This window comes from Spermophilus citellus (genome assembly GCF_964194105.1).
Source record: "Spermophilus citellus genome assembly, chromosome: 13".
NCBI lineage: Eukaryota > Metazoa > Chordata > Mammalia > Rodentia > Sciuridae > Spermophilus > Spermophilus citellus.
In genome coordinates this window covers 7,631,139-7,646,661 of record NC_138193.1, presented here as the reverse complement: position 1 = coordinate 7,646,661, position 15,523 = coordinate 7,631,139, and the positions used below count along the sequence as shown (strand labels likewise).

Here is a 15,523-nt window from a genome sequence, read left to right as displayed (position 1 = left end):
TGAATGACGGCTCCTGACCACGGGACAGATGTGTTTCCCACTGGGAAGTAGTAGCTAATGGCTGTCGAGTGCTTGCTGGGCCTGTTTTCTGCTCAGGAGAGGTAACACGTGGCCTCTGATGGGCACTACCACTTACGAGCTGTGCGACGGAAGGCAAGTTATCTAACCTCGGTGAGGCTCAGACTCTCTCTGTGAAATGGGACAATAATGGCACAGTGGGAGGGTCCAGTGGAACTGGCTTGATCAATAAGGGCAGTAATCACCATTGGCCTCGGAAGAAAAGGTTGGGCACCAGAGATTTTTTTTTTTTTAGAGTGAGAGGGAGGGAGGGAGGGAGGGAGGAGAGAGAGAGAGAGAGAGAGAGAGAGAGAGAGAGAGAGAGAGAGAGAATTTTAATATTTATTTTTTAGTTCTCGGCGGACACAACATCTTTGTTTGTATGTGGTGCTGAGGATCGAACCCGGGCCGCACGCATGCCAGGCGAGCGCGCTACCACTTGAGCCACATCCCCAGCCCAAGGGCACAAGAGATTTTGTGCAGCGAAATGTTTGTGACCACCGAAGACTCTTCTTTTTTTAATTTTTTTAAATTTATTTTTATTGGTTGTTCACAGCATTACAAAGCTCTTGACATATCATATTTCATACATTAGATTCAAGTGGGTTATGAACTCCCAATTTTACCCCAAATACAGATTGCAGAATCACATCAATTACACATCCACATTTTTACATAATGCCCTATTAGTAACTGTTGTATTCTGCTACCTTTCCTATCCCCTACTATCCCCCCTCCCCTCCCCTCCCATCTTCTCTCTCTACCCCATCTACTGTAATTCATTTCTCTCCTTGTTTATTTTCCCATTCCTCTCACAACCTCTTATATGTAATTTTGTATAACAATGAGGGTCTCCCTCCATTTCCATGCAATTTCCCTTTTCTCTCCCTTTCCCTCCCATCTCATGTTTCTGTTTAATGTTAATCTTTTCTTCCTGCTCTTCCTCCCTACTTGTTCATAGTTGCTCTCATTATATCAAAGAAGACATTTGGTATTTGTTTTTTAGGGATTGGCTACCTTCACTAAGCATAGTCTGCTCTAGTGCCATCCATTTCCCTGCAAATTCCATGATTTTGTCATTTTTTTAGTGCTGCGTAATATTCCATGGTGTATAAATGCCACATTTTTTTTATCCATTCATCTATTGAAGGGCATCTGGGTTGGTTCCACAGTCTAGCTATTGTGAATTGTGCTGCTATGAACATCAATGTGGCAGTATCCCTGTAGCATGCTCTTTTAAGGTCTTCAGGGAATAGTCCAAGAAGGGCAATAGCAGGTCAAATGGTGGTTCCATTCCCAGCTTTCCCAGGAATCTCCAAACTGCTTTCCAAATTGGCCGCACCAATTTGCAGTCCCACCAGCAATGTACAAGTGTACCCTTTTCTCCACATCCTCACCAGCACTTGTTGTTGTTTGACTTCATAGTGGCTGCCAATCTTACTGGAGTGAGATGGTATCTTAGGGTGGTTTTGATTTGCATTTCTCTGACTGCTAGAGATGGTGAGCATTTTTTCATGTACTTGTTGATTGATTGTATGTCCTCCTCTGAGAAGTGTCTGTTCAGGTCCTTGGCCCATTTGTTGATTGGGTTATTTGTTATTTTATTGTCTAATTTTTTGAGTTCTTTGTATACTCTGGATATTAGGGCTCTATCTGAGGTGTGAGGAGTAAAAATTAGTTCCCAGGATGTAGGCTCCCTATTTACCTCTCTTATTGTTTCTCTTGCTGAGAAAAAACTTTTTAGTTTAAGTAAGTCCCATTTGTTGATTCTTGTTATTAACTCTTGTGCTATGGGTGTCCTATTAAGGAATTTGGAGCCCGACCCCACAATATGTAGATCGGAGCCAACTTTTTCTTCTATCAGACGCAGAGTCTCTGATTTGATATAAGCTCCTTGATCCATTTTGAGTTAACTTTTGTGCATGGCGAGAGAAAGGGATTCAGTTTCATTTTGTTGCATATGGATTTCCAGTTTTCCCAGCACCATTTGTTGAAGATGCTATCCTTCCTCCATTGCATGCTTTTAGCCCCTTTATCAAATATAAGATAGTTGTAGCTTTGTGGATTAGTCTCTGTGTCCTCTATTCTGTACCATTGGTCCACCCGCCTGTTCTGGTACCAGTACCATGCTGTCTTTGTTACTATTGCTCTGTAATATAGTTTGAAATCTGGTATCGCTATACCGCCTGATTCACACTTCCTGCTTAGAATTGCTTTTGCTATTCTGGGTCTTTTATTTTTCCATATGAATTTCATGATTGCTTTATCTATTTCTACAAGAAATGCCGTTGGGATTTTGATTGGCATTGCATTAAACCTATAGAGAACTTTTGGTAATATCGCCATTTTGATGATGTTAGTTCTGCCTATCCATGAACAGGGTATATTTTTCCATCTTCTAAGATCTTCTTCTACTTCTCTCTTTAGGGTTCTGTAGTTTTCATTGTATAAATCTTTCACCTCTTTTGTTAGGTTGATTCCCAAGTATTTTATTTTTTTTGAGGATATTGTGAATGGAGTGTTTTTCCTCATTTCTGTTTCAGAAGTTTTGTCGCTGATATACAGAAATGCCTTTGATTTATGTGTGTTGATTGAAGATGGAATTAGACCAGAGTATTTTAATGTGAAAGGAGGCAGTTCTGTTCAGGAACCAGTGTCAGATCCCAGATTAACCATCTATCATAAATAGTCTACCAAATAGCTAATCTTGGTTCAGAGATCTGAGTTTAGTATATTGAGTTTTCAGTGCTTTTGGCTATTTTCGTTTATTCTTAGGCAAAGAAACATCCCTGTTTGAGGATGATCTTAATAGTCCAAGATAGGGACTGCATGAGTTGTCAAAATTCATTACTGATAAATGCTTCGTCTTTAGTTTCTAATCATTGTTAAAGAAATTCCAGCTGGATGTCTGAGGGGAGGTTTCTGAGTGGAGGGCGCTTTTCTGTCTTTGCTTCATGTTCTCTGCTTCCTTCTGGACCATGTTTCTCCGTAACCATATTTGTTAGCCACTCTATTGGGATATGATTGACACCCAAAAAGTCGTACCTACTTAATGTATTTCATCATCATATTTTTATGATGGTTTTATCCAAATCATGAATGCATAGTGACCAAAATAAAGATGAAGAAAAAGTGACTTCAAAAAGTCTAATAACTATTCTGCTCTTCCTTTAGGTTGGCGTTCAAGTTTTCACCAAGAGACCTTGGGACGAACAGCAGAAGAATAGTTTTAATCCAGATGATATTATCAGTTGCCTTAAAAAATACCCTAAAGCTCTTGTTAAATATCTGGAACATCTCGTTATTGACAGGAGGCTGCAGGTGAGCACGACAGGAGGCGGAGCCTGACTATCAGCTTTTTTAGCAGATGGTTCTGATGTCACGTTCCCGTTCCCTGGCTGCTCCGTCTGTACTTGTGGATGTCTGAGGGAACTTGAGGCTCAGTGAAAGACACCCACTGGAATAGGTAGCCCTTTCACTGCCACCTCCTGTCCTCTATATTGATATTGTTCTGTTTTCCCTCTGTTATCATCTCCAAAAGAAATGAGAGAATTTGGGCCTTTCTTCAGAATACCTAAATCCTGTGGCCCTTACTTCACAAAATGACCAGTAACCCTTTTGTTCTCCACAGTCACGCATTAGCTTTCCACCACTCCGACAGAATACCTGAGGTAATTAACTTATGAAGAGAAAGGTTGATTTTGATTTCTGGTTTTCGGGGTTCCAGTCTGTGGTCAGTTGGGCCTGTTGCTTTGGGACCTGTGATGAGGCAGACTGTCATGGCTGGGAGCAGATGTGGACCAAGCTGCTCACCTCATGGCCAGTGTGTGAAAGAGAGAAAGAGGAAGAGACTGCAGTCCCGTAATCCCTTTCTAGGACATAACCACATTGTCCCAACTTCCTCTCATTAGGCCCCACCTCCCAGTTTCACCTCCCTGGGGACCAAGCCTGGAGCACGTGGGCCTTTGGGGAACATGCAACATTCAAACTGAAGCACCACGAGCTGAGAGCTCCTCCTCTGTGCATTGAGGTCTCTGAGAGATTTCCCACCCGCCAAGAGCGTCACATCCACTGTCTCTGAGAATCTGCCCCAGGTCCCCTCAGAGCAGGCCGGGTCGGGGCACAGTGGCTGATGGTGGGGATCTGCAGGCTTCCCACTCAGCAGACTCTGTCTGTCGGACCCCCTCTCCTGCAGAAAGAAGAGTACCACACCCACTTGGCGGTCCTCTACCTGGAGGAGGTGCTGCAGCAGAGGGCGGCTGCCGGCAGCCAGGGCTCGGAGCCCAGCGAGACACAGACCAAGCTTCGGCGCCTGCTCCAGAAATCTGACTTGTATCGAGTCCACTTTCTGATAGGTGAGAATGAGCGCAGTGTCCCCCCAGTTAGACGCTTCTGTCACGGGGGTGGGGAACGGAGAGACCAGCGTGGGCAGAGCTCCCTTTTGATCCTGTGGGATGATTCGTTGGGCCCATTTGGACAGTCAGCCTGCCTGGAGGAGGGGGAGGCCTCTTGTGCTCCCTGTAAAGTCTCTCAAGTTGGACCGAGGCCTAAGCTGGTGACATCAGAGTTGCCCTGACAGGTCCTGGCCGTGTGCATGGCTGTTGATCAGACCTTCATTTAAACCTCTCGATTCAGCTTGGAACACCCAGTCCTGGTTTCTTTGGATGACTCCACTACAGTAGTGCCTAGGTATCTTTGGGGGATTGGTTCCAGACCCCCCAGGATATAAGTCTGCAGATGCTCAAGTCCCTTAGAGAAAATGGCGGGTGTTTGTATGGGACCTTTACACTTTCTCCCATTGAGATTGCTTATAACACCTCACACAATGTAAAAACTGGGTAAATAATTGTTATATTTCATCATTTAAGTCTGTCACAGATGCGATTTTTTTTTTTTTTTTTTTTTTTTTTTTTTTGCTGTACTGGGGAAGGAAGCCAGTGAACTCTACCACTGAGCCTACACCCCAGCACTTTTTATTTTATTTGGGAAAAGGATCTCATTAAATTGCCCAGACTGGCCTCAAACTTGTGATTCTCCTGCCTTGGCCTGCCGAAGAGCTGGGATCACGGGCATGTGCCACTCTGCACCTGACCAGTTTTTGGTTTTCTTTTTTAATTGTTGTTACTGTTTGATTTTTTGTTTTTTGTTAAAATTTTTTTTTTTTTTGATCTGTGATGGGTTCAATTCTCAGATGTGAAACCTGTGAGTACTCAGGACCAGCTGCATTTGGTCAACACTTTGCCAACTGGCCCTGTTCCAGTGGCCCTTTCTTGGTCTTCAAACCTTGGTCACGGCTTGAAGTCCCTTGAGCCCTAAGCCATGGAAGCACTGCAGGTGTCTTAGAGGGAACTTGAGTTTCCAGTTTCTCAAGAGGGCAAAGACCACAGTGTCCATATTTGGAGAGTGCCACATAGCAGTGTGGTCCTGCACTGGTAGCATTGACCACTTTCTTACTGTACTGGACACCAGTACAGTAAGAGTGCTGGGATCACAGTCAAGTGCCACTGCACCTGGATTTGAACGTATTTTTCTTTAACAGCATTAGTGCCATCTTCCAACCATTACATCCCTTCTCATTGTTCCTGGTAGCTGTGTTCTTGGAAGTCTCCACAAACATGGAATCAGGAAGCATTGAACTGTGGTCAGTAGGGGAAATAGAGGGTGAGATTTCTGCAAACCTGCCCAGCATTTCATAACCCTGTCGGTACATGGACAGTCAGCCTGCCTGGAGGAGGGGGAGGCCTCTTGTGCTCCCCCGTAAAGTCTCTCAACCATGCATGTTTCTGTTTAATGACACCTTCATACATTGTTCATTCATTACCATTAAATTCACAGTCAACAACACTATAACTCATGCCCAAATAAAGCCTATGTGATGCACAAATTTTCTCCATAAGGCTCAGCACAGCCTTCAGTAAAATTACTAACAAAGAGCAAAATGCAAAAAAAAAAAAAAAAGTATCACTAAATAGACCATGTAAAGGACATTCGTATGTAGCTTGAGAATTGAAGCAAGAAGGCAGAGAGAGGGTCACCTTGTTCAACCTCAGCTGTGTATGTTGGGCAGCTAACATATTTTTTGCTTTGTGTGTGGCCAGGAATGACCTTGAAATTGCTGTGAGTGTTCGTTTTGAGGTAACAAATAGATTTTAGCAAGTAGATGAATTTACCACTTGAAATGCATGCATAGTAAGGATTAGCTGTATCCACCAGGCATAAGTCAAGAGGCCAAAAACGTGTTACAATGCTTAATTTCTGCAGTTTATATGAAGTAAGTCCTAGCACTCTTCCCGTTGTTACAGGAGAGCACATAAATTGAAGCTCAAAGATTTACCCAACTTGCCCCATGTCACACAGCTCATGAGCAGCAGAGCCAGAGCATGGATGTGTACTGATGTTTGGCATGAACAGCAAATGCTGGTTCTAGCTCGCACTTACCCAGGGCTCCCCTTCGCCTGTGGTGCTTGCAGCCATGCAGATTGCCTACAGCCACTGTGTGTTTTTATTGGTTGGTGCTCATACTATAAAGGCTGTTAAATATCTTTATTAACGCTTTTTTTGTGGTGGGGATAGGTACTGGGGATTGTACTCAGGGGCACTTGACCACTGAACCACATCCCTAGCCCTATTTTATATTGTTTTATTTAAAGACAGTGTTGCTTAGTGCCTTACTTTGCTGAGGCTGGCTTTGAACTTGCAATCCTTCTGCCTCAACCTCCTGAGTTGCTGGGATTACAGTCAAGTGCCACTGCACCTGGCTTTTACTAACACCTTTGACATACTTTTTTGCCTTACATAAATTTGCTGACCATGGCTTTCATTCATCCAGCTTTTGAGCACATACAGTGTATCCTTGTGCAAGAACTGGGGGTCTTGCAGGCAGTGAGGGTCCCCCAACACACTATGGAAATAACATTAGAAAATCAGAGATTAACCTTGTGTCTGGATTAGTCTACTTTCTGATGCTATAACAAAATACTTGAGATTAGGTAATTTATATAAAAAAGTTTTATTTAGCATACAGTTTTGTAGGTCAAAAGTCCAAGAGGGGCTTGCCCCTATTGATTTGGCTTCTGATCAGGGCTGTTTGGTGAGCACTTGAGAGAGAGAGAAAGATCACAGGGAAAGACAGGAAGCCAGAGAGAGATGAAGGAGGGGCCAGTCTTGATCTCTTATGACAACCTTCTCATGAGAACCAACCAGGATCCCAGGAGAACTACTTCTGTCTCTTCTGAAGTTGACCCCTCAGGGACCTAGTTATCTCCCACTGGGCTCCACCTCCTCTCACATCGCCACTTAGAGGACTAAGCTTCTAGCACACGAGCTGTGGGGGACACACTCGAGCTGTCACCGCAGCATGGCAGTAACCCCTGGTTGGTAGTTGGGTGACTTGAAGATACACCAGGCTAGGGAAGCTGTAGTAACCATCCCTGCCAAACCAGTCCCCTCAGGGTACCGGGAATCCGGTATCAGTGCGGTGATGGGTGTAAACAGTGTGCATCACCCCAGTGCCCTTTGCACCTTTGCACGTCTCCCTGTGACTCAAGTGTGGAAGCCTCTGAGCAATTGTGTGTTGACCCTTCACCAGGAGGAGGGTGGTGTCTGGTGCTGCAGTGGACACAGGCTACACACCCAGCCCTTGGCTGCATCCTGGTCATGTCTGTCTTAGGCATTAGCCTGAGGGGACCCCTGTGTGACCAGGCTTCAGAGGCCAAGTGCCCGTCACTTGAGTATTAAGCATGACCTCAGACCAAGTGTTATCCTCAAAATAACCCTGAGCAGTAGGAAGATAATAGGTATAGGTCTTGCATCTTCCTATTCCACAGAGGGGGTGGGGGAGGGATGCGACTTTGCCAGTGAGACTCCATCCATACAAGGTCGGGCCTTCAGAGTGACACTGCCTTTGGGTCTGTCATTTCCTTGTTACCTGGACCCTTAATTGCGGGGAAAATTTGGGGGGGAAAAAAGCCTTATGTTTTGCTTTCAACCTTTTCTTGGGTGGTGTAGTGGTGGTTTTTAGCACTATAAGCTCATCATATTCCTTTCAGTGAAGTGTACTTTAAATTGGGAGGGGGGTGCTGGGGATTGAACCCAGGGATGCTTTACCACTGAGCCACATCCCCAGCCCTCTTTATTTTTTATTTAGAGAGAGGGTCTCACTGAGTTGCTTAAGGCCTTTCACTAAGTTGCTGAAGCTGGCTTTGAACTTGCGATCCTCCTGCCTCAGCCTCCTGAGGTGCTGCTATTACAGGCATGCGCCACTGTAATCCCAGTGGAATTAGAATAAGTTGGTATAAACACACCTTTAGGGGGGGGGTGTTTGGATTTAAGGGGATACACAGTCAGCCCTCCTTATCTATGGGCTCTGCCTCTCTAGATTCAACCAACTGGGATGGAAAATGTTCCCCCCAAACTGTGTCTGTACTAACCGTGTACCAGCCTTTGTCTTGTCACTGCTCCCTAAACAATACAGTATGACAAACATGGGCGCAGCCTTCGTGCTGCACTGTGTTGTGAGTAATCCAGAGATGGTGTCAGAATACATGGGGATGGATGTAGGAACTTGAGCATCGGGTTTCTTGGTACCATAGAGGCTGGGTCCTGGAACAATCCCCCAAGGACACAGAGTGACAGCTCTTGTGCCCTTCTGCCTTAGTCAAAGAAAATATACTACACTGGGAAGCTGAAGACCTGGAGACCCGGAGTGCGCAGTGATTCACTGGGGCCTTCTGGGATCCTGGATCATTTGTTTTGTTCATTCTCTAAACATATTAAGTAGAGTCCAGCCATGTGGAGGTGCACGCCTGTCATCCCAGCAGCTCAGGAGGCTGGGGCAGGAGGATCACCAGTTCAAAGCCAGCCTGAGCAAAAGCGAGGCGCTAAGCACCTCAGTGAGACCCTGTCTCTAAATCAAATACAAAATCGGGCTGGGGATGTAGCTCAGTGGTCCAGTGCCCCTGAATTCAGTCCCCAGTACCCAAAAAAAAGTAGAATCCATCTTCTGTTTTACTAAGATCCAAATCGGCACGGTGCCAATACAAGAAAAGCTTCCCTCCCGGGGTCGCCTGGGTGGCGGTATTTAGCACTGTCTAAGTAGCTAGGGGGGCTGCCCTTTCTAAGACTTGGAGCAGCAGGATGCAGTGGTTCCCCTGGCAGAGGCCTGCCTGTTTCAGAGTGGCAGTTTTGTCCCACAGAGAGGATCCAGGGCGCTGGCCTGCCCATGGAGAGCGCCATCCTCCACGGGAAGCTGGGCGAGCACGGGAAAGCCCTGCACATCCTCGTGCATGAGCTGGGGGACTTCTCGGCGGCCGAGGACTACTGCCTGTGGAGCTCCGAGGGCCAGGACGCACCCTGCCGCCGGCACCTCTTTCACACGCTGCTCGCCATGTACCTGCACGCCGGCCCGGCTGCCCATGAGCTGACCGTGGCTGCCGTGGACCTGCTGAATCGCCACGCCACAGAGTTTGATGCCACGCAGGTGTTGCAGCTGCTGCCTGGCTCCTGGTCGGTGCAGCTGCTCTGCCCATTCCTAACTGGGGCCATGAGGGACAGCATCCATGCCAGGAGGACCACGCAGGTGGCTGTCGGCTTGGCCAGGTCGGAAAACTTGATCTACACATACAATAAGGTGAGTGCCTGGCCTACTGGTTGGGTGGACTTCTGCCACCTGCCTGTGAGTTGTGCAAGGCAGGTTTACCTGTGCAGATGGTCTTGGTCAGCTCGATATGTGACTTCAACATATCCAGTACCAGATTGTGGGGAGAGGCAGGGGCTGGTGGGGAGCAGGACATCAGGGTAGCTCCTCTCCCCTTTTGAACACTGATGATCAGTGAGCAGGTGGGGTGGGGGAAGGGAGGAAGGAGAAGAGTCAGAAAGGTGCTGCTCGCTGACCAGGTAGCAACGGCCGGGCACCATTCTGGCACTTTCCATCATACCACTTCATCACCACAACAGCTTTATGTCGTGTCTACTAGTGTCCTCTCCACTGCACAGCAGAGGAAACTCAAGCCCAAGGAGGTCACAGTCAGTCAGAGGAAGAGCCCAGAAGTGCCTCCTGGGCGAGTTCTTGTCACCAAGCTGTCCTCCCTCTCTGGATACTCCAGGTGGTGGCAGAGCGGGAATCCACATTCTTCTCACACATAAAGCCTGTGTGGACTCCCCATGGCCTGGGAGATGCCGTCCTGCATCCTCTTGCTGCTTCCTGGCATGGATCCTGGTCTCAGCCAGGCACCACCCAGGGGTGACATGCTGCTCCACACTTCCTGGCCTTTGCATGTTCTGTTCCCACCATCTGAAATACTCCTGCCTCTTCCTTTCTGTCTGGTGAACACCAGGTCAGAACTCAGCCTACCACTTGTCCATATTGAAACCATCTCATACCCACAGCAGATGAACCGCCTTCCCCCCTGCTCATCTGCACGCTTTGTCATATATTCATGATTCTCTCTTGTTACTATTAGATTGGATTCTTTGAGGGCAGGAAACTTCATTTATTTATCTCAGTTTCCCCAGGGCCAAGCCTGGCATGCTGAAGGTGTTAAATAAGTTGTTTTGTTGAATGATAAATGCAACTAATGAGTACAAGATCAATTTACCAACTTGCTACTCGATCCTGTCAATAGACTCACCTGCCTGGGTTGACCGAACTGAATTGTGTAGGACTTTTGGGGTTTTTTGACAACTTTATTTTATCAATTAAAGATCACCCATTTGAAGTATATAGGCCATTATTGTTTTAAGCCACCAAGTTCTGGGTTGCTTATTGCGCAGCCAAAGCTAACTGATCTGACTTATTTGTTACCGGGGAGTAAAAAAGAAGCATTGACTAATGCATGTAGAAAATAGTAGATCTGGACAGCCAAGACAGTTGAGCCAACAAGTGCCATGACTTTCATCATTATTATTTGTAAGTCAAATATTTATTATTCTCCCTCTCATTCAGATTGCTCAATAACTCCTCCGAGAAGGAGGTTTTGTTGGCTCAGTCTCTGTCCTCACAGATTTGAAGTAATTACTATGCATCACAGTGGTATGATGGAGAGCCCAAAAGAATTCGATAACACATCCCTACCCTCAAAGAGCTGTCAAGGTATACAAATGGGAAACGTCTAAAGAATCCACCCATTCATTCTTTCTTTATTTATTTTATGAATGCTTTGTAAAGCATCCAAATTGCACCAGGCTCTGAGCTGGGCTCCAGGGAGAGACAGAGACCAAAGATGGACTCCTCCTGCCTGCTCCCAACTTCAGGGTCCGGTGGTGGTCTTGAAATCTGTCTTTGCCTATTCACAAGTGTTGGATCACACATGACAACACAGATTCCATGAAAATGAAGACGAGTGAGGTTGGGTGGTGTAGGCATTTCACATGGGAGGTAGAGGTAGCATGGTTGGGCCGTGGGAGGAGGGGCAGCATTTTAGTGAGCATGGAGAAGCAAAGGCAGTGAACATGGGTGCTGGTGAGAGGAGCAAGGGATTAATGTTAGTGGAGGGGACCCACCTGCCAGGGGGTTCAGGACCTAAATATTTCAGTGGAATAGTCCCTGGACCTGCTGCTACTTTGTTCTGAGTGGCATTAATCAACCAGCTCTTGGCAAATCTGGCACATGCTCCAAGCAGCAGCCACAAAGCAATCGAATTTGCATTCACGATGAGCTAACTCTGTTAACTCTGTTTGTCATGACTGGAATAGTCGTTCTCTCTCCTGAATTCAACAGACAAAAATATTCAGCTGGCTCCAGGTTAGAGGAATCACAGAGTGAAAAAGAGAACCAGTTTCAGAACCAGGCTTCCTAAAGGAGGATCCTGGCTCCTCCACCTGCCAGCCATAGGACTCTGTGCAAAATTGATCTCTCTTCCTCAGTTTCCATATTTTGAAGGACTTTTGAAAACCAAAGCCAGGAAGATCATTTTTTCCCTCTTCACTTTCTGTGCTTTTACATTTCTTCTTTATGACCATACACAGGAGTCCAAGTGGGTTTCAGAGGTTCAGTTCATGGCTGGCAGACTCCATAGCTCTGGGCCCAAGGGGAGGCAGAACAGCACGGCTGAAGGGCGTGGTGAAGGAAAGCAGCTCAGGGTTCATGGCAACAGTAAGTGGAGAGTGGATTTTTAGAACTTTTCCATTTGCAAAATTGAAGTCTGTTTACCAGACCTGGGCTGATGGTTTTACGGCTCCATTTTATTGTTTACCTCTAAAGAAAAGAGATTGTATTGCCCAGCCCATCAGGAATGTGCCTCTCATCTGCCACAGAACCTCGGCCGTGTCCCTTTTTTGTACCTTTCTTTTTGGCAAGTGCAAGGGCCAGGGAGTGAGATGGTGCATGGTCCTGTGTGGCTCTCACATTCACGTCAGGCCTAGGGTGAAACAGAGCCCTGAGAGTGTTGGAGGGAGAATCTGTAATAGAAATGCCAACAAGCAGCAATTTCTTTTATAAACAAAGAACAGCTTTTTTTTTTTTTTTTTTTTTTACTTGTCTGAGTACCAAGGATGGTTTGATTATTTCCACTGCTTGCATACTGTTTAAAGAAGTCGATATGAACACAGTCTGCATCAGGGAGAACCATCCTTGCAGGGTTGGGGTGGAGGAAGTGCATCAACTCTTAAAAAACAGAAGGTGGTCACTTGGGGTTTAAATGCAGCATGACTACTCTTGATTTCTATTTGCAGATGAAGTTGAAAGGAAGCGCAATCTGGCTCTCAGACCAAAAGCTTTGCCAGCTGTGCCAGAATCCCTTTGGCGAGCCTGTGTTTGTCAGATACCCAAATGGAGGGCTTGTGCACACCCACTGTGCCACCAACAGACACACGACGCCCAGCTCGCCCAGTCCTGGCACCCGGACTTGAAAAGCTTGGCCCAAGCACACAAGGGGGACTCCGAGGTCTTTTCTAAGCCTGCTGGACACCAAGAGCAGACAGCTGCCACACTTCATGCCAGCAGGACAAAGGGAAGACACCTGGGTGCCAGGGACACAGCAGTCCCTGTGAAACAAGGACACCTCACTGCTGATCATTCTTTGTATGAATGTAAATGGAGATCCCTGAGAATCCCGAAAGTAGGCCCGAGTTCACCTGTCCAGAAACACAGTCATCCAGAACAGAGGTCTTCTCTGAAAGAAAAGGGAGTCTTCCCCGTGTGGTCGGGACAAGTGAGAGAGCCCTCCTGAGACACACACGGGCTCTGGAAAGGTGTGGCATGGTCTTCAGGCGAAGCCCTTCCCACCCCAGGCATGTCCGGGGCACATTCTCCAACTGTGTTGGCTCTGCCTTTGCCCCTGCAAGTGGCCAACCTTAGGGACATACTTTTTTTGTTTCTTCTTCCCATCAGCTCTCATTCCCCAAAAGGTTCTGTTTTGTTTACTCCAACAATCACTTTTGGGTAAATTCCTGTGCTTCGGACTGCCTAGCAAATGGAGATCTTTTTGGAAACCGATAAAGGTCCAAGAGAGAAGCTAGTTTGCCCGTTCTGAAGTGGGCACAGGGAGACCAAGGTGTTGGGGACCCAAAGGCAGGTTCCTTTGCAGTGACATCATCTGCTGATTGGAAGCTCCCTGATGAACAGGTTCCACTAACCCGTTTCATTTGAATTCACAGCATCTTTGTAGTTTCTCTCTCATTGAAAAATTCATCTGTCATGTTCATTAGGGCTATTTTTTCTTGTGAAAACGTACCTCCTACTGAAGACTTGAGAAATGAAAAGGGAAAACGAGAGAAGCTAAACCAAGTGTGCTTTTCAGGAGTCAGACCTTAGGAAAAACTGCCTTTGCCCTGAATGGAGGCACCCTTGCTCCTGATAGGTGCTTCTAGAGATCTTCCAAGGAGGTCCAGTCAGGCTGACTTACCTGCCAGCACTTTCTACGCCTGCTCTGAGACTTCCGGAATCTGCAGAAGAAAGGTCTCTCCTCCATAACCACCTGGGGGATTTGCTTTGTGCTTCTGCATCATGTCAGACAAGCTGCAACGCTTACCATTTCACTGTCTCTTTGGAATTTCATCCTTGGGATGACCTGTGCTGGGAAGAATTTCCATAAAGACAATATACCCCCCCCCCAACCACGATGTTTGGGAAACAGGGATCTGCTGGTACCTATAACAGGAGGGCGGCGAAACACACCCTTCTTCATCATCCTGGGCCCTCCTGAGGGGAATAAAGAACTCACTGTCTGTTCTTTAAAGAACGTTTGTTATACTAATAATGATCACTGTGTTTTTTTTTCTTTTGGGATTCTGAGTGAGCCAAGAAGCAAAAGCATCCTTGTGTTGTTGGGAATTGGCACCTTTTTTTCCTAACCATGTTTCAATTATCTAAAGAATAAACAATGGAGAAATTCTCTTTGTGGCTCAGGTGTATGCTGTGCTGTGTAAACTGGTCTGAATTCCAAGCCGGGTCATGAGCATCGGCTCCTGGATGACTGGAACTCATCTTGTTGCGTGGGTTATCACTGCAACCTGTGAGTTGAGGTTTGTATTCCCCAAAGAGCACGTTACCTGCCTACGCAGCATCATACTTTTAAAAACACTGCTTTCTCTGTCCACAAGATGGGTGCCGTCTTGGAAAAGGCTTGGGATGGCTCACTCCTGGCCCGGGGATACTAGTCTCTTTTTTCCTCCCCCCTCTGAACCTGGATGGATATTTTGAAACGCCTGCCATTGTCTCCAAGAATGAAAGCTGTAGTTGGGCAGTTTCCCATCTCTACTGAATCATTTAACACGAGCGGAACAATATGGCAACGTGCAGGATTGTCTCGCATGTTAAAAACTGTCTTCTCTAACCCCTCTCGCTCTCTCACGAGGTCCTTTTCTTAAATCCTATTTTTAAGACAAATACATGATTGTTTCTACCAGGCCTGCTGTTTTATGACTGCCGTTGAATAGAGCGATCAGAACTGTCACTCAGACCTTTTCCCTCTCATCAGGTTCAGCGTAGCCATTCTAGTTAAAACAGCATGAACAGAACTCAATTTACATTAATATTCTATGGGCAGTACTGTTTAATTTTATGGACTGTTTATCTGCCATGGCCTATCAAGTATTAACGTAGGAGCGTCACGTCGGCTGAGGGGCCTGGGCCTGAGCTCAGAGCTGGGAAGTTTGGTAAACTGCGCTTGCTCACTCTAGGGTGCAGGGGGGTGGCTATGGGGTCCATTGTCACCCAGATGTCTGTTAAGCAGCTGGGGTAGTCTTTTTTGCCTGTTGTTCCATAGAACCGTTTGTCCTTGCAACTTTATCCTTCTCCCCTGATTGGGTCCCAGATACACAAGATGTACAAATGTAAACTTGTGGATTTTATTAAAATTCTTTTAATTCGTTGTTCTCTCTGTAATTTTTTTTAAAAATTCTCTTGATGAAGTGATGGTTTCCACGCACACTGTCCCTAGTCTAAGGAGTTCTAGAACCTCGCCATCTGCCCCTCACAGAAGGACTTGTAGCAGCTGCCCGTGGAGTTCTGTTCCTCCTGGACCACCTT

General features: G+C 46.4%; 1 protein-coding gene across 2 annotated transcripts in view; it reads left to right on the top strand.

Moving 5' to 3' along the window:
* The window catches only part of TGFBRAP1 (transforming growth factor beta receptor associated protein 1), a 68,504-nt gene extending 54,115 nt beyond the window's left edge, over positions 1 to 14,389 (top strand). For both annotated transcript variants that reach the window (XM_081264346.1, XM_081264345.1), the window contains 4 exons: positions 3,232 to 3,378; positions 4,253 to 4,412; positions 9,252 to 9,685; positions 12,727 to 14,389. In XM_081264346.1, coding sequence (XP_081120472.1) covers positions 3,232 to 3,378; positions 4,253 to 4,412; positions 9,252 to 9,685; positions 12,727 to 12,903 — 918 coding nt within the window. In that variant the 3' untranslated portion in view covers positions 12,904 to 14,389. The remainder of the gene's footprint in view (positions 1 to 3,231; positions 3,379 to 4,252; positions 4,413 to 9,251; positions 9,686 to 12,726) is intronic.
* The last annotated feature ends 1,134 nt before the right edge of the window (positions 14,390 to 15,523 follow it).